The sequence below is a fragment of the Ranitomeya imitator genome, chromosome 6 (assembly GCF_032444005.1).
Source record: "Ranitomeya imitator isolate aRanImi1 chromosome 6, aRanImi1.pri, whole genome shotgun sequence".
NCBI classification, from domain to species: domain Eukaryota; kingdom Metazoa; phylum Chordata; class Amphibia; order Anura; family Dendrobatidae; genus Ranitomeya; species Ranitomeya imitator.
This window is the reverse complement of record NC_091287.1, coordinates 211,939,189-211,963,245: the sequence shown is the minus strand read 5'-3', so window position 1 is coordinate 211,963,245 and position 24,057 is coordinate 211,939,189. Positions and strand designations below refer to the sequence as shown.

The window sequence follows — 24,057 nt, the reverse complement described above, 5'->3', positions numbered from 1 at the left end:
TCCAACCCTGAAGTGAGGTAAAAGACTTGTTAGAAAGGTCAACACAATCTTTCTGTGTCTCCCTCTATCTTTTTTAGAATTGAGTCCTCAGTGGTTGATACCTTTTTAATATCTAACTGAAGAGATGGTAACAAATTGCAAGCTTTTGAGACTACTCAGGTCCTTTCATCAGGCATTGACTAATACAAATTCTGAAGAAACACATTTATGCACAATACAGCCCAGAAATAATGCCATAGATAAGACAGATGATGTGAAGCAGAACTATCATTATGTGAGAGTGATAAACAATTATGTCCATAAATATTGGAACAGTTCATAGATAAGGAGTGTGAATGTTTTATTGTCCTCTAATTGGGGTTTGGTTCTGTGTTATGATGCCCCCACACGGTCTGAGGAGCAAATTCCTTAATTGATGTAAAAATACATAAATCCATGCAACACATTCATTCCTGCACTGAGTGTGTCAAAGGTCGTCATCAGTTTATATTCCCAAACTCTTCTGTCTCTCTGAGATTTGAAGTTACCTTTTAATACAAGTAATTTCATGTCCATAATGCTGTGATCAGGGAGACAAAAATGTATTGCCACAGGTAGATCCATTCTTTTCTCTTATTGTGTAGCGATGAGAGTTCATCCTTGTTCTCAGTCAGTGCAGGAATGGATGTGTCGCATGGATTTATGTCTTTTTACATCAATTAAGGAATTTGCTCCTCAGACCGTGTGGGGGCATCATAACACAGAACTAGACCCCAATCAGAGGACAATAAAACATTCATACTCATTATCTATGAACTGTTCCAATATTTATGGACATAACTGTTTATCACTCTCACATAATGGTAGTTCTGCTTCACGTCACCTGTCTTATCTATTACATTATTTCTGGGCTGTATTGTGCATAAATGTTTCTTCAGAATTTGTATTAGTCTATGCCTAATGAAGGGACCTGAGTAGTCTCGAAAGCTTGCAATTTGTTACCATCTTTTCAGTTAGCCATTAAAAGGCATCAACCACTGAGGACTCTCAATTCTAAATATTTCTCTATCTACTGGCTAACACGGTACCAAGATCTATATCTATCCTGTATCCCTCTATCTTCACATTCTTCTCCCTTTTCCATAGAGTGTAATAAGAAGTGTAACCTGAGACCTTGCTGTGCCACCAGTCTGTCTTGCTTTGACAATTATTTAGACTTGAGAGTCCTCAGTGGTTGATACCTGTGAAAGACACTGGTTCCTCCCACGTCACCAATCCGTGACGTAACTACACAGGCACAGCTCTCCGGCGCCCCCTTTGTCTCTCAGGCCAATAAGGGAACTGCACCTAGAGCAAATGGCCGCCTGGGAGACTGCCCTTTTACCCACGTCGGGTATTCTAAGATTCGCAATCAGAATAAAAGGATCAGCCCAAAATTAATTTGTGGTTTAATTGCCTTAAGGGCGCACTAGATAATTACAAGAAATATAAAGAAAAAATATACCAAGAGTTACAGTCAGAGTAAAATATAACAATAATGGTACAAGGCTTGGCTTGGAGGCATAAAGCTGGAGGTCAATTTACCAGGTTGAAGGTTGCTTGTGGAGGCCAGGGAGCTCTGCGTTCCACAGGTACAAGACTTATAGTGCCGGGCAGCCCCCAGAAAGTATGTGCCTGCTCCCCTCTGGCTGGCATGCCCTGTTCCTTATTTCATAATCATCTTCTCAGGTGTGTCTGCACTCTCCATGTGTCCTCAACTCTTAATTCTTCTGTGTCCCTCCCCCCCCTGTACCTGGGCTAATAATTTCCACACTCTAGCTTCCCTGCAGAATCTATTCCCAATATCTAATAAATGGAATAACTTGTCTCAGGATGATCGGAACAGTACGCTGGCGGTACCAGTGCATGTGGTTTGTTCTGCCGGTCATACAGGGATCAAACCTGGACCCATTCGATCGCCGTGTGAGGCTGATCTCTATATCTCAGGTTCCAGAACCCTCACTGACCAAGGATTTGCACTGTCAGATGCGCAATTTCTTCAGGGCTATGAGGATATTTTTTTATTAGCCTGTACCTCGGACGATGCGTCCATAATTCATAATTTCATGTTGTAGACGGTCCGGCTGGGAAGACAATAGACGTGTATCCTGTAGCCACCTGACATGTATGCTTTAATTGAGCCCTCAGGCATCTCCTTGCTCCCTGCTGGCATGGCTTCCTCATTCAATCTTTGAAGGGCCATCTGCCTGCTACACTGGCCTAGACCATTACCATACTAAAAAGTCTTCATTCAGGTAGGAAAAAGGTGGCGGCTAGGAGTGCTCCGGTCCCTGCAGACATGTGACAAGGGGAATTGTGACAAGGGGAATTCTGATAGGAGACAAAATTGTGTCAGGCCAATCTCAGATAGGAGGCCAGCATTATGCCCCATATCAAAGATGGCGACTGTTCCTCATCACAATACCTTTTAATGGCTAACTGAAAAGATGGTAACAAATTGCGAGCTTTCGAGACTACGCAGGTCCCTTCATCAGGCAAGGACTAAGGGTACCGTCACACATAACGATATTGTTAACGATATCGTTGCTTTTTGTGACGTAGCAACGATATCGTTAACTAAATCGTTATGTGTGACAGCGACCAACGATCAGGCCCCTGCTGGGAGATCGTTGGTCGCTGGGGAAAGTCCAGCACTTTATTTTGTCGCTGGATCTCCCGCTGACATCGCTGAATCGGCGTGTGTGACGCCGATTCAGCGATGTCGTCATTAGTAACCAGGGTAAACATCGGGTTACTAAGCGCAGGGCCGCGCTTAGTAACCCGATGTTTACCCTGGTTACCGTTGTAAATGTAAAAAAAACAAACACTACATACTTACATTCCCGGTGTCTGATCATGTCCCTCGCCTTCAGCTTCCCGCAGTGCACTGACTGGTGAGCGCCGGCAAGCCGTAAAGCACAGCGGTGACGTCACCGCTGTACTTTCCGGCCGGCGCTCAGTCAGTGCTGGAAGCTGAAGGCGAGGGACCTGACCAGACACCGGGAATGTAAGTATGTAGTGTTTTGTTTTTTTACATTTACAACAGTAACCAGGGTAAACATCGGGTTACTAAGCACGGCCCTGCGCTTAGTAACCCGATGTTTACCCTGGTTACCCGGGGACTTCGGGATCGTTGGTCGCTGGAGAGCTGTTTGTGTAACAGCTCTCCAGTGACCAAACAGCGACTCTGCAGCGATCGACATCGTTGTCGGTATCGCTGCAGCGTCGCTTAGTGTGACGGTACCTTAAAGCAAATTCTGAAGAATCTCATACTTATATGCAACACAGCACAGAGAGAAAGAAGGCAATCGATAACACAAGTGACGTGAAGCAGAATTATTATGTGAGAGGAATAGACAGAGAATAATGTTTTATTGTCCTCTGAATAGGTCTGGTTCTATGTTGTGATGACCCCAAAGGTCTGAAGAGCAAATTCCTTAAGTGATGTAAAAAGACCTAAATCCATGTGAAACATTCAATTCTGGACTAAGTATGTCAAAGGTCCTCATGAGTTTATACTCACAGATTCTTCTGTCTTTCTGAGATTTGAAATTACCTTTTAAAACAAGTCATTTCATGCTCATGATGCTATGACCGGGGATACAAAAATGTTTTGCTACCGGTAGGTCCATTCTTTTTTCTCTTATTGTGTGGCGGTGAGAATTTATCCTTGTTCTAAGTCTTTGCCCTGTCTCCCCTTCATACAGACCACCAGTTGGACATTTAGTACAAATAATTAAATGTACCACATAAGATGTGATGCAGCTGAAAGTACCTGGGATCTTGTAGTCCTGCTGTGAGTTGGGGATCTTTATCTTGTCCGTGGTCATTATAAATGGACAAGTTTTACATTTTTTCTGGTTGCAAGGAAGGGTTCCTGCAGCTTTTGGAGAGGACAGGGAGCTTCTGACAATGGTACTTGTTAAATTTGGGGGCTGCCTAAAACACAGTAGTGGGGGGTCTGGAAAAATGGATTGCAATCGAGCATCTTTTTGTAGTAAAGGTTGTAATTTTCATGCAGCTCCCCTTAGCACCTCCAGATTTGGATTGTAGGTGACTACTAGAGGCACCCGATTATTTTCTTCTTTAGCTTTGTAATGTAGCTGGTGATTCCTTGATATTCTGGTGGCTCTTGTAATTTTGGTTTTTAATGGTTCTTAGATGGTAGCCCTGAGAGAAATGGATCACAAATGGAAAAAGAGGCAGAATGCTCGGACATTTTACTCATTTATTTTTACTTGTGCTATTGATTTATGCAAAGTTTCTTTAAAGCACAGCTCCCATTTAAAATGAATAATATGAAAAAAAAAAAGTTTCTGCAGCCCATGCAAATATGCGTATATGAAAATACTCTGCTCAAAAAAAATAAAGGGAACACTTAAACAACAGAATATAACTCCAAGTAAATCAAACTTCTGTGAAATCAAACTGTCCACTTAGGAAGCAACACTGACACTGATTGACAATCAATTTCACATGCTGTTGTGCAAATGCAATAGACAACAGATGGAAATTATTGGCAATTATCAAGACACACTCAATAAAGGAGTGGTTCTGCAGGTGGGGACCACAGACCACATCTCAGTACCAATGCTTTTTGGCTGATGTTTTGGTCACTTTTGAATGTTGGTTGTGCATTCACACTCGTGGTAGCATGAGACGGCATCTATACCACCCACACCAGTGGCTCAGGTAGTGCAGCTCATCCAGGATGGCACATCACTGCGAGCTGTGGCAAGAAGGTTTTCAGTGTTTGTCAGCTTAGTGTCCAGAGGCTGGAGGCGCTACCAGGAGACAGGCCAGTACACCAGGAGATCTGGAAGGGGCCGTAGGAGGGCAACAACCCAGCAGCAGGACCGCTACCTCAGCCTTTGTGCAAGGAGGAACAGGAGAAACACTGCCAGAGCCCTGCAAAATGATCTACAGCAGTGTTGTGAATTCTGTGGCAGAGCTCCCTCCTGTGGTCACAAGTGGTACTTCGGCTGGTTCTCTCTGTGAGCTTCCGTTGGTGGAGGAAAGTGGTACTGCGGCTTCTGAGTTTCCTCCCTCAGGTGATGTGGTGAAGTCGTTAGGTGCTGCTCTATTTAACTCCACCTAGTGCTTTTATCCTGGCCTCCAGTCAATGTTCTAGTATTGGACCTGTTTCCTCCTGGATCGTTCCTGTGGCCTGCTGCTCTGCATAGCTAAGTTCCTCTTTGCTATTTGTTTGCTGTTTTTTTCTGTCCAGCTTGTCTATTTGTTTTTTACTGCTTGCTGGAAGCTCTGGGACGCAGAGGGTGTACCTCCGTGCCGTTAGTTCGGTACGGAGGGTCTTTTTGCCCCCTTTGCGTGGTTTTTGTAGGGTTTTGTGTTGACCGCAAAGTTACCTTTCCTATCCTCGCTCTGTTCAGAAAGTTGGGCCTCACTTTGCTAAATCTATTTCATCTCTACGTTTGTCTTTTCATCTTAACTCACAGTCATTATATGTGGGGGCTGCCTTTTCCTTTGGGGTATTTCTCTGAGGCAAGGTAGGCTTATTTTCTATCTTCAGGCTAGCTAGTTTCTCAGGCCGTGCCGAGTTGCATAGGGAGCGTTAGGCGCAATCCACGGCTGCCTTTAGTGTGGTTGGAGAGGATTAGGGATTGCGGTCAACAGAGTTCCCACGTCTCAGAGCTCGTTCTTGTTTTTTGGGTTACTGCCAGGTCACTGTATGTGCGCTGACCTCTGTCCATTGTGGTACTGAATTACCTTTCATAACACAGCAGGCCACAAATGTGCATGTGTCTGCACAAACGGTTAGAAACAGACTCCATGAGGATGGTCTGAGTGCCCGACGTCCAAAGATGGGGGTTGTGCTCACAGCCCAACACCATGCAGAACGCTTGGCTTTTGCCACAGAACACCAGGATTGGCAAAATCACCATGGGTGCCCTGTGCTGTTCACAGATGAAAGCAGGTTCACACTGAGCACATGTGACAGACGTGACAGAGTCTGGAGATGCCGTGGAGAGCGATCTGCGGCCTGCAACGTCCTTCAACATGACCAGTTTGGTAGTGGGTCAGTAATGGTGTGGGGTGGCATTTCTTTGGAGGCCCGCACAGCCCTCCATGTGCTCGCCAGAGGTAGCCTGACTGCCATTAGATACTGAGATGAGATCCTCAGACCCCTTGTGAGACCATATGCTGGTGAGGTTGTCCCTGGGTTCCTCCTAATGCAGGATAAAGCCAGACCTCATGTGGCTTGACTGTTAGCAGTTCCTGCAAGATGAAGGCATTGAAGCTATGGACTGGCCTGCCCGTTCTCCAGATCTGAATCCGATTGAGCACATGTGGGACATCATGTCTTGCTCCATCCACCAACATCATGTTGCACCACAGACTGTCCAGGAGTTGGTGGATGCTTTAGTCCAGGTCTGGGAGGAGATCCCTCAGGAGACATCCGCCCCCTCATCAGGAGCATACCCAGGCGTTGTACAGTAGGGAGGTCATACAGGCACGTGGAGGCCACACACAATACTGAGCATCTTTTCCTTGTTATGTGGCATTTCCACTGAAGTTGGATCAGCCTATACCGTATATACTCGAGTATAAGCCGAGATTTTCAGCCCAAAATTTTGGGCTGAAAGTGCCCCCCTCGGCTTATACTCGAGTCAAGGTGGGTGGCAGGGTCGGCGGGTGAGGGGGTGAGGGCGCTGAGGCATACTTACCTAGTCCCAGCGATCCTCGCGCTGTTCCTGCCGTCCCACGGGCTTCTGTGCTGCAGCTTCTTCCCCTCTTCAGCAGTCACGTGGGACCACTCATTACAGAAATGAATAAGCGGCTCCACCTCCCATAGGGGTGGAGCCGCCTATTCATTCCTCTAATCAGCGGTGCCGGTGACCGCTGATAGAGAAAGAAGCTGCGGCACCGAAGACCAGGCAGAGGGACAGCGCGAGGATCGCCAGGACAAGGTAAGTATAGCATATTCACCTGTCCTCGTTCCAGCCGCCGGGCGTCGCTCCATCTTCCCGGCGTCTGCGCTCTGACTGTTCAGGCAGCGGGCGCGATGACGCATATAGTGTGCGCGGCGCCCTCTGCCTGATCAGTCAGAGCGGAGACGCCGGGAAGATGGAGGCGCCGGAACGAGACGCCGGGAGCTGCAATCAAGGGAGGTGAGTATGTGTTTTTTTTTTTTTTATTGCAGCAGTAGCAGCGGCGGCAGAGATTTATGTGGAGCATCTATGGGGCACAGTGAACGGTGCAGAGCACCGTATATGGCACATCTATGGGTCACAGTGAACGGTGCAGAGCACCGTATATGGCACATCTATGGGGCACAGTGAACGGTGCAGAGCACCGTATATGGCACATCTATGGGGCACAGTGAACGGTGCAGAGCACCGTATATGGCACATCTATGGGGCACAATGAACGGTGCAGAGCACCGTATATGGCACATCTATGGGGCACAGTGAACGGTGCAGAGCACCGTATATGGCACATCTATGGGGCACAGTGAACGGTGCAGAGCACCGTATATGGCACATCTATGGGGCACAATGAACGGTGCAGAGCACCGTATATGGCACATCTATGGGGCACAGTGAACGGTGCAGAGCACCGTATATGGCACATCTATGGGGCACAGTGAGCGGTGCAGAGCACCGTATATGGCACATCTATGGGGCACAATGAACGGTGCAGAGCACCGTATATGGCACATCTATGGGGCACAGTGAACGGTGCAGAGCACCGTATATGGCACATCTATGGGGCACAATGAACGGTGCAGAGCACCGTATATGGCACATCTATGGGGCACAGTGAACGGTGCAGAGCACCGTATATGGCACATCTATGGGGCACAGTGAACGGTGCAGAGCACCGTATATGGCACATCTATGGGGCACAGTGAACGGTGCAGAGCACCGTATATGGCACATCTATGGGGCACAGTGAACGGTGCAGAGCACCGTATATGGCACATCTATGGGGCACAGTGAACGGTGCAGAGCACCGTATATGGCACATCTATGGGGCACAGTGAACGGTGCAGAGCACCGTATATGGCACATCTATGGGGCACAATGAACGGTGCAGAGCACTGTATATGGCACAGCTATGGGGCACAATGAACGGTGCAGAGCACTGTATATGGGGCACAGCTATGGGGAAATATGAACGGTGCAGAGCACTGTATGGCACAGCTATGGGGAAATAATGATCTATTTTTATTTTTGAAATTCTCCGGTAAATGCTGCATTTCCACCCTAGGCTTATACTCGAGTCAATAAGTTTTCCCAGTTTTTTGTGGCAAAATTAGGGGGGTCGGCTTATACTCGGGTCGGCTTATACTCGAGTATATACGGTAATTTGATTTTCCACTTTGATTTTGAGTATCATTACAAATCTAGACCTCCATGGGATATTCATTTTAATTTACATTGATAATTATGTTTTATTGTTCTGAACACATTCCACTATGCAATGAGTAAACATTTGCAACTGGAATAATTAATTCAGAGATATCTAGGATGTAGTATTTTAGTGTTCCCTTTATTTTTTTGAGCAGTGTATTAATACATACATCCCATTGAAGCCAAGTAAACTTTTTCTTACATTCCTGCAGCCTGTAGCTTTTTGTTTGATTGTAAAGTTTCTAAAAATGTTCACAAACTATCTTATGATGAATATGATCATTATGAAAAACAATAGTATATGGGGATGAGGGGAAATTGCAGCAATGTGTTTCCATCTATGCATCAGTCTCTTCTTGATTTTGCTTTCTAAATGCAAAATTGAGGAACTTCTAAATAAACTTTGTCTATAAATTTCCAGTTTTGCTGCTGTAGAATCAGTCCAACCTTATATAGTGGACTGTGCAGCTCCATCTGACATAGTTGTCTGAAACAATGTGCTTTTTGGAAACTGTTTGCTCACCCACTCCTTTCTCTGAATAGGCAAGGGAAGAAAAAACTTCCTCGTGGAGCCCTGGATCAATATAAAGCACTAAGAATGATAAGTACAAAGGATCAATGAATAAAATGCCTGTCTACAATATTAACATTTTGGATGCTTTCTATTGTTCCAAGGGTCTTTAACCCTTTCACGACCTTGGAAGTATCCATACATCTAGGTTGATAAGTACTTACCTTGGGCAGATGGATACATCCTGACTATTTGGCACTCACAGAAGTTGTGCGCGCGCAATCGCATCCAGGTGTTCAGTTGATATGACAGCTGACACCCAGCAGTTTAACCAGCTATGGCCTCTTTCACGCTTTCGTCTTTCAGCTCCCGTCGAAATACGTCGGATTTTGAAAATGCAGGATCCTGCAAAAAAATTTGCAGGATCCTGCATTTTCCCATAGACTTGTATTAGCGACGTATCACGACGGATGGACACACATTTCGTCCATCGTGCACTGGATCCTGTGGAATTTGACGGCCCGTCTTTTCCAAAAAAAACATTCCATGAAACGTTTTTTGTCTGCAGTGGAAAAACGTCCCCCAACGCCTCCTGCTGCATAAGGCTACTTTCACACTAGCGTCGGATTCGGCCCGTCGCAGTGCGTCGGGCCGAGATTCCGATGCTAGCGTTTGATGCGCCGCACAACGGGTGCAGCGGATGCATTTCTCCGGCGCATCCGCTGCCCCATTGTGAGGTGTGGGGAGGTGGGGGCGGAGTTCCGGACGCGCATGCGCGTGCGCGGTTGGAAAAAGCGGTCCATTGGCAGCAAAAAATGTTACATTTAACGTTTTTTGCTCCCGGCGGTCCGCCACAACACGGCGCAACCGTCGCACAATGGTTGCAACGTGTGTCAATACATCGCAATGCGTCGGTAATGTTACTCTATGGGGCAAAAACGCATCCTGCAAACAACTTTGCAGGATGCGTTTTTTCCCCTAAACGACGCATTGCGACATATTAAAAAAAAAAACGCCAGTGTGAAAGGCTTCTTTCACACTTCCGTCGGTACGAGGCCGTCACAAAGCATCGGCGAAATGTACCGACTGACAGTGGTGATTTTCTGCACAACGTGGGCAGCGGACGCAGTGTTTCAACACGTCCGCTGCCCATAGTAAACTCCCAGGGAGGAGGTGGTGGAGTTACGGCCGGGCATGCGCAGTTTAAAATGCAGGACCTGACGTACAAAAAAACTTTCCCTTGAACGTTTTTTCGCTGCGACGATCCGCCAAATACCGACGCATCCAGTGCACGATGGACGCGACGTGTGGCCATACGTCGCGATCTGTTGGCAATACAAGTCTATGCGGGCACATTTGCAGGATGCGTTTTTTTTTCTTCAGAAAACGACGCATCTTTCTCTCTCTCTCTCTCACTCACTCACTCACTCACACTCTCTCAATGCTGCTATCAATATCAATCGCAGCATTTAGAAGGCAGGCAGAGGGAGGTGTCTCCCTCTGCCCTTCGATCAACATCCCCACGACGTCATTGCGGGGGCCCAATCGTTGCCATGGTGACCCAATGTCAAGCTTGTATATCAGTGCAGCACTGACAGCTTATAAAGCATAGCAATGTTCATCGTACTGCCAAACAAAAAAATGAAATAATACGCAATCAAAAAGACAAATGTAAATAAATAAAAATATCTTTTGAACACCTCATTTTGTCCTACATAAAACAAGCTATCATACAGCTCCATCAGTGGAAAAATAAATAAAATTATAACTCTCAGAATAAAGCAATGAAAAACTCCCGTATATACTTGAGTATAAGCCGACCCCTAATTTTGCCACAAAAAACTGGGAAAACTTAATGACTCGAGTATAAGCCTAGGGTGGAAAATGCAGTAGCTACCGGTAAACGTCAAAAGTAAAAATAGATACCAGTAAAATTAATTGAGAAATCAGTAGGTTGTGTTTTTGAATATCCATATTAAATCAGGAGCCCCATATAATGCTCCATAAAGTTTATGATGGCCCCATAAAATGCTCCATATTAAAATAAGCCCCATATAATCCTGCATAAAGGTTAATAATGGCCCCATAAGATGCTCCATAGACACATTTGCCTAATATAATACTGCACAAACGTTAATTATGGCCCCATAAGATGCTCCATAATGATATTTGCCCCATATAATGCTGCACAAATGTTGATTATGGCCCCATAAGATGCTCCATACAGACACTTGCCCCATTTGCTGTTGCTGCGATATAAAAAAAAATAACTCCCCTCTCGTCGCTCAGGCCCCTGACACTTTCAATATTCACCTGACTTCGTTCCGGCGCCGCTCCATCTTCAGCGTCTTCTGCACTGACGTTCAGGCAGAGGGCGCGCACTAACCACGTCACCACGCCCTCTGACCTGAGCGTCACTGCAGAAGACGCTGAAGATGGAGCGGCGCTGGAACGAGGAGAAGGTGAATATCGCGCAGCGCTCCCCCTCCCCATTATACTCACCTGCTCCTGGCACTGTGCGGTTCCTGGTTCCCCGGCGCTGCAGCTTCTTCCTGTATGGAGCGGTCACACCCCTATGGGAGGTGGATTCGCATATTCATTACTGTAATGAGCGGTACCATGTGACCGCTCACTACAGGAAGAAGCTGGGGAGCCAGGGACCTGCAGGGACCACTCCAGGAGCAGGTGAGAATAATTACAGCCCCCGCATCCCCCCTGCCAACCCCTTGGTATGAATCGAGTATAAGCAGAGAGGGGGACTTTCAGCCCCCAAAAAATGGGCTGAAAATCTCAGCTTACTCGAGTATATACAGTATTTATTTTTTCTATAATAGTTTTTATTGTCTAAAAGCGCCAAAGCATAAAAAAGAACTGTAGTATTGCTGTTATCGTCCTGACACGAATAATAAAGCTGCCTTATCAATTTTACTACAGGCGGAATAGGAAAAAAAACCCTTAAAAAAATCCCAATTCTTAAAGGGAACCTGTCACCCCCAAAATCGAAGGTGAGCTAAGCCAACCGGCATCAGGGGCTTATCTACAGCATTCTGGAATGAAGTAGATAAGCCCCCGATGTAACATGAAAGATGAGAAAAAGAGGTTAGATTATACTCACCCAGGGGCAGTCTCGCCCCTATGGGTGTTGCTGTCTGGTCCGGGGCCTCCCATCTTCTTACGATGACATCCTCTTCTTGTCTTCACGCTGCGGCGCAGGCGTACTTTGCCCTGTTGAGGGCAGAGCAAAGTACTGCAGTGCGCAGGCACCAGATGATTTTATTATTTATTTATTTTTTTTAACTTACATACATCCAGTATGTCTTTGGAATGTGGGAGGAAACCAGAGTACCCGAAGGAATCCCACGCAAACACGGGGAGAACATACAAACTCCTTGCAGATGTTGTCCTTGACGGGATTTGAACCCCGAACTCCAGCGCTGCAAGGTTATATTAACTGCTGTGATTAGCTAAGGTCCCGATATAGGACTTGATTATAAAGGTATACTTATTTAAAATAGGATTCCTCACCATAACCCCTTAAATTGGTCGGGTTTATTACATCCTAATAATCAAATTTGATGCCAGGTCTGTCTGTATGTCTCTGGGAAAAGTTGGTGTTATCCAATTGACGCATCACAATGGATTTAACCACTATTTGTGTTATATCAAAGGTAATTAACATTGTCTAATAGATCGTATGGTGGTATGGTTAAGAAGTTATGACTAATACACCAGTATTTATTGCACATATAGATTGCTAAGAGTGTTGTGCAGCTAAATCAGAAGACCGCATATATGTGTACTACAGCTACTCTCTGATATAAGGGCCGCCGACACTCTACCACGTCAACAGAAGATATTTTTCAATGTCAGATGGATAATTGTCCTGTTACGATAGCTGGCATGTCACTGTTTATTCCACATATAGTTTGCTAAAGGTCTCGTGCCGCTAGATCAGAAGACAGCATATGTATGTGCTGCTGCTCTTTGATGTACTCGCTGCCGACACTCTAGCATTACAGCCGCCTGTGTGTGTGCGGTCAGTAGGAAAATATTATTTTAGCCCAAGAATTTGAATTTTCATAAGAGTAATAGGAGAAATTGCACAAGATAATTTGTTGTGCAATTTCTCCTGAGTACACCGATACCCAATATGAGGGAGAAAACTGTTTGGGCGCGTGGCAGGGCTTGGAAGGGAAGGAGCGTCATTTGACTTTTTGAATGCAAAATTTGCTGGAACAATTGGCGGACTCCATGCCCCGTTTGGAGAGCCTCTGATGTGACAGTTTAACCCCCCTTCCCACAAGTGACCCCATTTCGGAAACTAGACCACTCAAGGAATGTGTTTTAAATGTGCGGTGCTTTACAGAAGTTTTTAACGTTGACTGTGAAAATAATAAAATGACATTTTAGCCCCAAATTGTGCATTTTCACAAGGGTACCAGAAAAATTGCTCCATACAATTTGTAGTGCAATTTCTCCTGAGTATGCCGATGCCCCATATGTAGGGGAATACTGCTTTGGAGGCACAGTGCAAAGCTCAGAAGAGAAGAAGAGCCATATTGGAGTTCAGATTTCAGAAATCCCCTATATGTGAACTCATTTTACAAACTACACTCCCCAATAAATTCATCTTGGGGTGCAGTGAGCATTTTGACACCTCATGTGCCTCAAAAACTTTTATACCATTGAGCAGTGAAGAAAGGATAACTTACATTTTTACCATTAAAATGTTGTTTTAGCACCAAGTTTTAATTTTTCTAGGTGCTAATAGGATTTTTTTTTTTTTTTTTTACAATTTTTTTTTTTTTTTAAATCCCTTTACCCCCCCAAGGGTGGTTTGAACGTTAATGACCAGGCCAATTTTTACAATTCTGACCACTGTCCCTTTATGACCACTGTCCCTGAGGTTATAACTCTGGAACGCTGCAATGGATCCCGGTGATTCTGACATTGTTTTCTCGTGACATATTGTACTTCATGATAGTGGTAAAATTTCTTTGATATTACCTGCATTTATTTGTGAAAAAAACGGAAATTTGGTGAAAATTTTGAACATTTGGCAATTTTCCAGCTTTGAATTTTTAATCGATTAAATCACAGAGATATGTCACACAAAATACTTAATAAGTAACATTTCCCACATGTCTACTTAACATCAGCACAATTTTGGAACCAAATTTTTTTTTGTTAAGGAGTTATAAGGGTTAAAAGTTGACCAGCAATTTCTCATTTTTACAACACCATTTTTTTTAGGGTCTATATGATGGAAAATAACCAAGTGTGACACAATTCTAAACTGCACCCCTCAAGGTGCTCAAAACCACATTCAAGAAGTTTATTAACCCTTCAGGTGTTTCACAGGAATTTTTGGAATGTTTAACCCCTCTGTGACCTTAGACGTACTATCCCGTCGAGGTGCCCTGGGCTTATCTGACCCTGGACGGGATAGTACGTGATAGCCGATCGGCCGCGCTCACGGGGGGAGCGCGGCCGATCGCGGCCGGGTGTCAGCTGCTTATCGCAGCTGACATCCGGCACTATGTGCCAGGAGCGGTCACGGACCGCCCCCGGCACATTAACCCCTGGCACACCGCGATCAAAGATGATCGCGATGTGCCGGCGGTGCAGGGAAGCACCGCGCAGGGAGGGGGCTCCCTGCGGGCTTCCCTGAGCCCCCCGCAGCAACGCGATGTGATCGCATTGCTGCGAGGGTCTCCTCACCTCCCTCCCTGCTCGAGCCCCGGATCCAAGATGGCCGCGGCATCCAGGTCCTGCAGGGAGGGAGGTGGCTTCACAGAGCCTGCTCAGAGAAGGCACTGTGAAGGCTGCAGCGCTGCATGTCAGATCAGTGATCTGACAGAGTGCTGTGCAAACTGTCAGATCACTGATCTGTGATGTCCCCCCCCTGGGACAAAGTAAAAAAGTAAAAAAAAAATTTTCCAAATGTGTAAAAAAAAATAAAAAAAAATATTCCAAAATAATGAAAAAAAAAAAAAATATTATTCCCATAAATACATTTCTTCATCTAAATAAAAAAAAAAAACCAATAAAAGTACACATATTTAGTATCGCCGCGTCCGTAACGACCCGACCTATAAAACTGTCCCACTAGTTAACCCCTTCAGTAAACACCGTAAGAAAAAAAAAAAAAAAACGAGGCAAAAAACAACGCTTTATTATCATACCGCCGAACAAAAAGTGGAATAACACGCGATCAAAAGGACAGATATAAATAACCATGGTACCGCTGAAAGCGTCATATTGTCCCGCAAAAAAAGAGCCGCCATACAGCATCATCAGCAAAAAAATAAAAAAGTTATAGTCCTGAGAATAAAGCGATGCAAAAATAATTATTTTTTCTGTAAAATAGTTTTTATCGTATAAAAGCACCAAACCATAAAAAAATGATATAAATGAGGTATCGCTGTAATCGTACTGACCCGAAGAATAAAACTGATTTATCAATTTTACCAAACGCGGAACGGTATAAACGCCTCCCCCAATAGAAATTCATGAATAGCTGGCTTTTGGTCATTCTTCCTCACAAAAATCGGAATAAAAAGCGATAAAAAAATGTCACGTGCCCAAAAATGTTTTCAATAAAAACGTCAACTCGTCCCGCAAAAAACAAGACCTCACATGACTCTGGGGACCAAAATATGGAAAAATTATAGCTCTCAAAATGTGGTATTGCAAAAAATATTTTTTGCAATAAAAAGGGTCTTTCAGTGTGTGACGGCTGCCAATCATAAAAATCCGCTAAAAAACTCGCTATAAAAGTAAATCAAACCCCCCTTCATCACCCCCTTAGTTAGAGAAAAATTAAAAAAATGTATTTATTTCCATTTTCCCATTAGGGCTAGGGCTAGGATTAGGGTTAGGGTTAGGGCTAGGGTTAGGGCTAGGGCTAGGGTTAGGGCTAGGGTTAGGGCTAGGGTTAGGGCTAGGGTTAGGGCTAGGGTTAGGGCTAGGGTTAGGGCTAGGGTTAGGGCTAGGGTTAGGGTTAGGGTTGGCTGCATGTCAGATCAGTGATCTGACAGAGTGCTGTGCAAACTGTCAGATCACTGATCTGTGATGTCCCCCCCTGGGACAAAGTAAAAAAGTAAAAAAAAAATTTTTCCAAATGTGTAAAAAAAAATAAAAAAAAATATTCCAAAATAATGAAAAAAAAAAAAAAATATTATTCCCATAAATACATTTCTTCATCTAAATAAAAAAAAAACCAATAAAAGTACACATATTTAGTATCGCCGCGTCCGTAACGACCCGACCTATAAAACTGTCCCACTAGTTAACCCCTTCAGTAAACACCGTAAGAAAAAAAAAAAAAAAACGAGGCAAAAAACAACGCTTTATTATCATACCGCCGAACAAAAAGTGGAATAACACGCGATCAAAAGGACAGATATAAATAACCATGGTACCGCTGAAAGCGTCATATTGTCCCGCAAAAAAAGAGCCGCCATACAGCATCATCAGCAAAAAAATAAAAAAGTTATAGTCCTGAGAATAAAGCGATGCAAAAATAATTATTTTTTCTGTAAAATAGTTTTTATCGTATAAAAGCACCAAACCATAAAAAAATGATATAAATGAGGTATCGCTGTAATCGTACTGACCCGAAGAATAAAACTGATTTATCAATTTTACCAAACGCGGAACGGTATAAACGCCTCCCCCAATAGAAATTCATGAATAGCTGGCTTTTGGTCATTCTTCCTCACAAAAATCGGAATAAAAAGCGATAAAAAAATGTCACGTGCCCAAAAATGTTTTCAATAAAAACGTCAACTCGTCCCGCAAAAAACAAGACCTCACATGACTCTGGGGACCAAAATATGGAAAAATTATAGCTCTCAAAATGTGGTATTGCAAAAAATATTTTTTGCAATAAAAAGGGTCTTTCAGTGTGTGACGGCTGCCAATCATAAAAATCCGCTAAAAAACTCGCTATAAAAGTAAATCAAACCCCCCTTCATCACCCCCTTAGTTAGAGAAAAATTAAAAAAATGTATTTATTTCCATTTTCCCATTAGGGCTAGGGTTAGGGCTAGGATTAGGGTTAGGGTTAGGGCTAGGGTTAGGGCTAGGGCTAGGGTTAGGGTTAGGGCTAGGGTTAGGGCTAGGGTTAGGGCTAGGGCTAGGGTTAGGGTTAGGGCTAGGGTTAGGGTTAGGGCTAGGGTTAGGGCTAGGGTTAGGGTTGGGGCTACAGTTAGGGTTGGGGCTAAAGTTAGGTTTAGGGTTTAGATTACATTTACAGTTGGGAATAGGGTTGGGATTAGGGTTAGGGGTGTGTCAGGGTTAGAGGTGTGGTTAGGGTTACCGTTGGAATTAGGGTTAGGGGTGTGTTTAGATTAGGGTTTCAGTTATAATTGGGGGGTTTCCACTGTTTCGGCACATCAGGGGCTCTCCAAACACGACATGGCGTCCGATCTCAATTCCAGCCAATTCTGCGTTGAAAAAGTAAAACAGTGCTTCTTCCCTTCCGAGCTCTCCCGTGTGCCCAAACAGGGGTTTACCCCAACATATGGGGTATCAGCGTACTCGGGACAAATTAGACAACATCTTTTGGGGTCCAATTTCTCCTGTTACCCTTGGGAAAATACAAAACTGGGGGCTAAAAAATAATTTTTGTGGGAAAACAAAAAGATTTTTTATTTTCACGGCTCTGCGTTATAAACTGTAGTGAAACACTTGGGGGTTCAAAGTTCTCACAACACATCTAGATAAGTTCATTGAGGGGTCTAGTTTCCAATATGGGGTCACTTGTGGGGGGTTTCTACTGTTTAGGTACATTAGGGGCTCTGCAAACGCAATGTGACGCCTGCAGACCAATCTATCTAAGTCTGCATTCCAAATGATGCTCCTTCCCTTCCGAGCCCTCCCATGCGCCCAAACGGTGGTTCCCCCCCACATATCGGGTATCAGCGTACTCAGGACAAATTGGACAACAACATTTAGGGTCCAATTTCTCCTGCTAACCTTGGAAAAATACAAAACTGGGGGCTAAAATATAATTTTTGTGGAAAAAAAAATATTTTTATTTGCATGGCTCTGCGTTATAAACTGTAGTGAAATACTTGGGGGTTCAAAGCTCTCACAACACATCAAGATGAGTTCCTTAGGGGGTCTACTTTCCAAAATGGTGTCACTTGTGGGGGGTTTCTACTGTTTAGGTACATTAGGGGCTCTGCAAACGCAATGTGACGCCTGCAGACCATTCCATCTAAGTCTGCATTCCAAATGGCGCTCCTTCCCTTCCGAACCCTCCCATGCGCCCAAACGGTGGTTCCCCCCCACATATGGGGTATCAGCGTACTCAGGACAAATTGGACAACAACTTTTGGGGTCCAATTTCTCCTGTTACCCTAGGGAAAATACAAAACTGGGGGCTAAAAAATAATTTTTGTGGGAAAAGAATTTTGTTTTATTTTTATGGCTCTGCATTATAAACTTCTGTGAAGCCCTTGGTGGGTCAAAGTGCTCACCACACATCCAGATAAGTTCCTTAGGGGGTCTACTTTCCAAAATGGTGTCACTTGTGGGGGTTTCAATGTTTAGGCACATCAGTGGCTCTCCAAACGCAACATGGCGTCCCATCTCAATTCCTGTCAATTTTGCATTGAAAAGTCAAACGGCGCTCCTTCCCTTCCGAGCTCTCCCATGCGCCCAAACAGTGGTTTACTGCCACATATGGGGTATCAGCGTACTCGGGACAAATTGGACAACAACTTTTGAGGTCCAATTTCTTCTCTTACCCTTGGAAAAATAAAAAATTGGGGGCAAAAATATAATTTTTGTGAAAAAATATGATTTTTTATTTTTACGGTTCTGCATTATAAACTTCTGTGAAGCACTTGGTGGGTCAAAGTGCTCACCACACCTCTAGATAAGTTCCTTAGGGGGTCTACTTTCCAAAATGGTGTCACTTGTGGGGGGTTTCAATGTTTAGGCACATCAGTGGCTCTCCAAACGCAACATGGCGTCCCATCTCAATTTCTGTCAATTTTGCATTGAAAAGTCAAACTGCGCTCCTTCCCTTCCGAGCTCTCCCATGCGCCCAAACAGTGGTTTACTGCCACATATGGGGTATCAGCGTACTCGGGACAAATTGGACAACAACTTTTGAGGTCCAATTTCTTCTCTTACCCTTGGAAAAATAAAAAATTGGGGGCAAAAATATAATTTTTGTGAAAAAATATGATTTTTTTATTTTTACGGTTCTGCATTATAAACTTCTGTGAAGCACTTGGTGGGTCAAAGTGCTCACCACACCTCTAGATAAGTTCCTTAGGGGGTCTACTTTCCAAAATGGTGTCACTTGTGGGGGGTTTCAATGTTTAGGCACATCACTGGCTCTCCAAACGCAACATGGCGTCCCATCTCAATTTCTGTCAATTTTGCATTGAAAAGTCAAACTGCGCTCCTTCCCTTCCGAGCTCTCCCATGCGCCCAAACAGTGGTTTACTGCCACATATGGGGTATCAGCGTACTCAGGACAAATTGGACAACAACTTTTTGGGTCCAATTTCTCCTGTTACCCTTGGTAAAATAAAACAAATTGGAGCTGAAGTAAATTTTTTGTGTAAAAAAGTTAAATGTTCATTTTTATTTAAACATTCCAAAAATTCCTATTAAACACCTGAAGGGTTAATAAACTTCTTGAATGTGGTTTTGAGCACCTTGAGGGGTGCAGTTTTTAGAATGGTGTCACACTTGGGCATTTTCTATCATATAGACCCCTCAAAATGACTTCAAATGAGACGTGGTCCCTAAAAAAAAATGGTGTTGTAAAAATGAGAAATTGCTGGTCAACTTTTAACCCTTATAACTCCCTAACAAAAAAAAAAATTGTTTCCAAAATTATGCTGATGTAAAGGAGACATGTGGGAAATGTTACTTATTAAGTATTTTGTGTGACATATCTCTGTGATTTAATTGCATAAAAATTCAAAGTTTGAAAATTGCGAAATTTTCAAAATTTTCGCCAAATTTACGTTTTTTTCACAAATAAACGCAGGTACTATCAAAGAAATTTTACCACTATCATGAAGTACAATATGTCACGAGAAAACAATGTCAGAATCACCAGGATCCGTTGAAGCGTTTCGGAGTTATAACCTCATAAAGGGACAGTGGTCAGAATTGTAAAAATTGGCCTGGTCATTAACGTGCAATCCACCCTTGGGGGTAAAGGGGTTAAATAAAAATGAACATTTACCTTTTTTTCACAAAAAATTTACTTCAGCTCCAATTTGTTTTATTTTACCAAGGGTAACAGGAGAAAATGGACCCCAAAAGTTGTTGAACAATTTGTCCTGAGTACGATGATGCCCCATATGTGGGGGTAAACCACTGTTTGACTTTTCAATGCAAAATTGAGTGGAATTGATATGGGACGCCATGTTGCGTTTGGAGAGCCACTGATGTGCCTAAACATTGAAACACCCCACAAGTGACACCATTTTGGAAAGTAGACCCCCTAAGGAACTTATCTAGCTGTGTTTTGACAGCTTTGAACCCCCAAGTGTTTCACTACAGTTTATAATGCAGAGCCGTGAAAATAAGAATTATTTTTGTTTTTCACACAAATTATTTTTTAGCCCCCAGTTTTGTATTTTCCCAAGGGTAACAGGAGAAATTGGACCCCAAAAGTTGTTGTCCCATTTGTCCCGAGTACGCTGATGGCAGCCATCAGACACTAAAAGACGCTTTTTATTGCAAAAAATATTTTTTGCATTGCCACATTTTTAGAGCTATAATTTTTCCATATTTTGGTCCAGAGTCATGTGAGGTCTTGTTCTTTGCGGGACGAGTTGACGTTTTTATTGGTAACCTTTTCGGGCACGTTACATTTTTTGATTGCTTTTTATTCCAATTTTTGTGAGGCAGAATGACCAAAAACCAGCTATTCATAAATTTTATACCGTTCCGCGTTTGGTAAAATGGATGGCGGCGTGGGTACGTGTCCTGACTTGGTATATCATGGGTAAGCACACTTTGTGAGCATCTAACCTGGTCTTACTTAGAAGTTAGCGCGCTATGTATTACATTAAATCCAACACTTGACTAAGGGTACAGTCACACAGTGGCACTTTGATCGCTAGGACGGCACGATCCGTGACGTTCCAGCGATATCATTACGATCTCGCTGTGTCTGACACGCTACTGCGATCAGGGACCCCGCTGAGAATCGTACGTCGTAGCAGATCGTTTGAAACTTTATTTCGTCGCTGGATCTCCCGCTGACATCGCTGAATCGGCGTGTGTGACGCCAATTCAGCGATGTCTTCACGGGTAAACATCGGGTTACTAAGCGCAGGGCCGCGCTTAGTAACCCGATGTTTACCCTGGTTACCAGCGTAAACGTAAAAAAAACAAACATTACATACTTACCTTCAGCTGTCTGTCCCCGGCGCTCTGCTTCTCTGCACTCCTCCTGCATCCTGTGTCAGCGCCGGCCAGCCAGAAAGCACAGCGGTGACGTCACCGCTCTGCTTTCCGGCTGACCGGCGCTGACAGTGCAGAGGAAAGCACAGCGCCAGAGGACAGACACGGAATGTAAGTATGTAATGTTTGGTTTTTTTACGTTTACGCTGGTAACCAGGGTAAACATCGGGTTACTAAGCGCGGCCCTGCGCTTAGTAACCTGATGTTTACCCGGGGACTTCGGGATCGTTGGTCGCTGGAGAGCTGTCTGTGTGACAGCTCTCCAGCGACCACACAGCGACGCTGCAGCGATCGACATCGTTGTCGTATCGCTGCAGCGTCGTTTCAGTGTGACGGTACCCTAAGTATTGTTTAGACCTATGGTTTATCTCCTTGCGGCACTTAAGCATTTCTTGCCCATGATTGGTTCGATCTTCTTTGTCAGGACAACTGCCCTAATTCTTCCCGATCCTAGTCTATGTATATTTGTATATGTTATTTATTTAATCTAATAAATTTATACTTTGTATTACATTAGACTATATCTCCATATTTCTGATGTTACATAAATTGGTAAAATGGATAAAGCAGTTTTATTCTTCGGGTCAGTACGATTACAGCGATACCTCATTTATCTTTTTTTTATGTTTTGGCGGTTTTATACGATAAAAACTATTTTATAGAAAAAATAATTGTTTTGCATCGCTTTATTCTGAGGACTATAACTTTTTTATTTTTTTGCTGATGATGCAGTATTGTAGCTCGTTTTTTGCAGGAAAAGATGACGTTTTCAGTGGTACCATGGTTATTTATATCTGTCTTTTTGATCGCATGTTATTACACTTTTTGTTCGGCGGTATGATAATAAAGCGTTGTTTTTTGCCCCTTTTTTTTTTTTAAGATGTTCACTGAAGGGGTTAACTTGTGGAACAGTTTTATAGGTCAGGTCATTACGGACATGGTGATACTAAATATATGTACTTTTATTTATTTTATTTTTTTTAATTTAGATAAAGGAATGTATTTATTGGAACATTTATTGGAACAATATTTTTTTATTTATTTAGGATTTTTTTTTTTTTTTACTGTGCCCCTGTGACGTGCACTCCTGGTGGCTTCCCGGCGCCTGCTCTGAGCAGGCGCTGTGAATTCACCTCCCTGCAGGACCCGGATGCAGCCCCGCGGCCATTTTGGATCCGGGCCTGCTGCAGGGAGGAGGAGATAAGAGACCACATCGCGTTGCTCCGAGGATTTCAGGGAAGCACGCAGTGAACCCCTCCCTGTGCGATGCTTCCCTATACCGCCGGAACACTGTGATCATGTTTGATCGCAGTGTGCCGGAGGTTAATGTGCCGGGGGCAGTCCGTTAACGCTGCTATTAAGCACTATTTCGGACTCATCGCTAGCGCATGCCCAAAATGGGCGTGCGCTAGTGATGTGCCGTCATTGAGTGACGGACTCTCGGACGCGGGCTGCAGCGATTCCTGGTTCTTCACCGCTAGCGCAGATAGAGCATCTGCTAGCTCTATCTGCGCTAGCGCAATGGCATGTCGGCACTTGCGTTAACACAGCCCGTTTAATGCATGTGTTGAACGGGCTGCTTTAATGCAATGTGAACCTAGCCTTACTGTGATCTTTAAGAGGCAGAATGTATAATTTATAAAATGTTATTTTCTGGATTTTATTTTTGATATTCTATCTCTCAATGTTAAAATTAACCTACTCTTAAAATTATAGAATGTTCATGTCTTTCTTAGTGGGCAAAGTTACAAAATCAGCAAGGGATCAATTAAGCATTTCCTTCACTGTATTACTATACTATGAATGTGGGTGCATATACTGGCACATAATAACAAGATTAATAAAATATGATATGACTGAAGGTAGTGGAAAACTTCACAGCACGGGATTAAGCATAGATTGCTATGTGATAGTACCATATTTATGATTCCTGAGATAAGTAAACAAACGTTTAAGGCAGTGTAGAAGTTTGATCAGAAAATGGCCGATCCATTTAATTTCTGTTTTCATTAGTCATTTGTCTTTTTCAGCTGATTTTCATAGGCTGTGGGAGAGTCTAATTTACGACAGCGGAATAAAGTCAAACGTAAGTATGTTTAGTATATTTCAAGAAATAAAAATAAGCTTATTTTCTGACTTCTGGTTATCCTCATAAGAAGAAAAATTACTTTGGAAATGGAAAAGGAAAGAATTGAAGTCTTTTGGGACAATTTAGTATTCAATTGCCCTAAATTTGGTTACAATTGTTCCTTCCACTTTATAAATGATTATCGTTATTTTTATTTTATTTTATTTTTTAAAGCTTTTAGATTATGTTACCACAACGCTGCTGTTCTCTGATAAAAATGTCGATAGCAATTTGATTGCATGGAACAGAGTTGTCCTTTTGCACGGTGAGTGTTTTGTGTATTGTGAGTTTTCTGCTTGTTGGTACAGTTCTCAAATAATGTTATGTATTATTATTATTAGAAGTAGTATGCCTCAATTCATCTCTGGCCAAGTCGCATTTCATTCTTTCTTTTTTTCTCTTTTTTTTTGCTGTATTTATGTTCTTTTTGTGGCAGATTCTTCAAAATTTCTCACAGTTCATGTACTTGGCATAAAATAAAAAATGCTCTATTTAACCTCTTTATCCGCAATTTTTTAAGTGCAGTCTCTTGCAAATCCTTTAAAAAGTCACAGTTAAATAAAAAATACATCAGA

General features: G+C 43.4%; 1 protein-coding gene across 2 annotated transcripts in view; it reads left to right on the top strand.

Annotated features, from left to right (window-relative positions):
• The window catches only part of TRIP13 (thyroid hormone receptor interactor 13), a 215,378-nt gene that overhangs the window by 59,117 nt on the left and 132,204 nt on the right, over window positions 1–24,057 (top strand). For both annotated transcript variants that reach the window (XR_011314029.1, XM_069730461.1), the window contains exons 5-6: window positions 23,385–23,440; window positions 23,657–23,747. Coding sequence is in view for 1 of the 2 variants with exons in the window: in XM_069730461.1 (XP_069586562.1) it covers window positions 23,385–23,440; window positions 23,657–23,747 (147 nt within the window). In the remaining variant the exon portion in view is untranslated. The remainder of the gene's footprint in view (window positions 1–23,384; window positions 23,441–23,656; window positions 23,748–24,057) is intronic.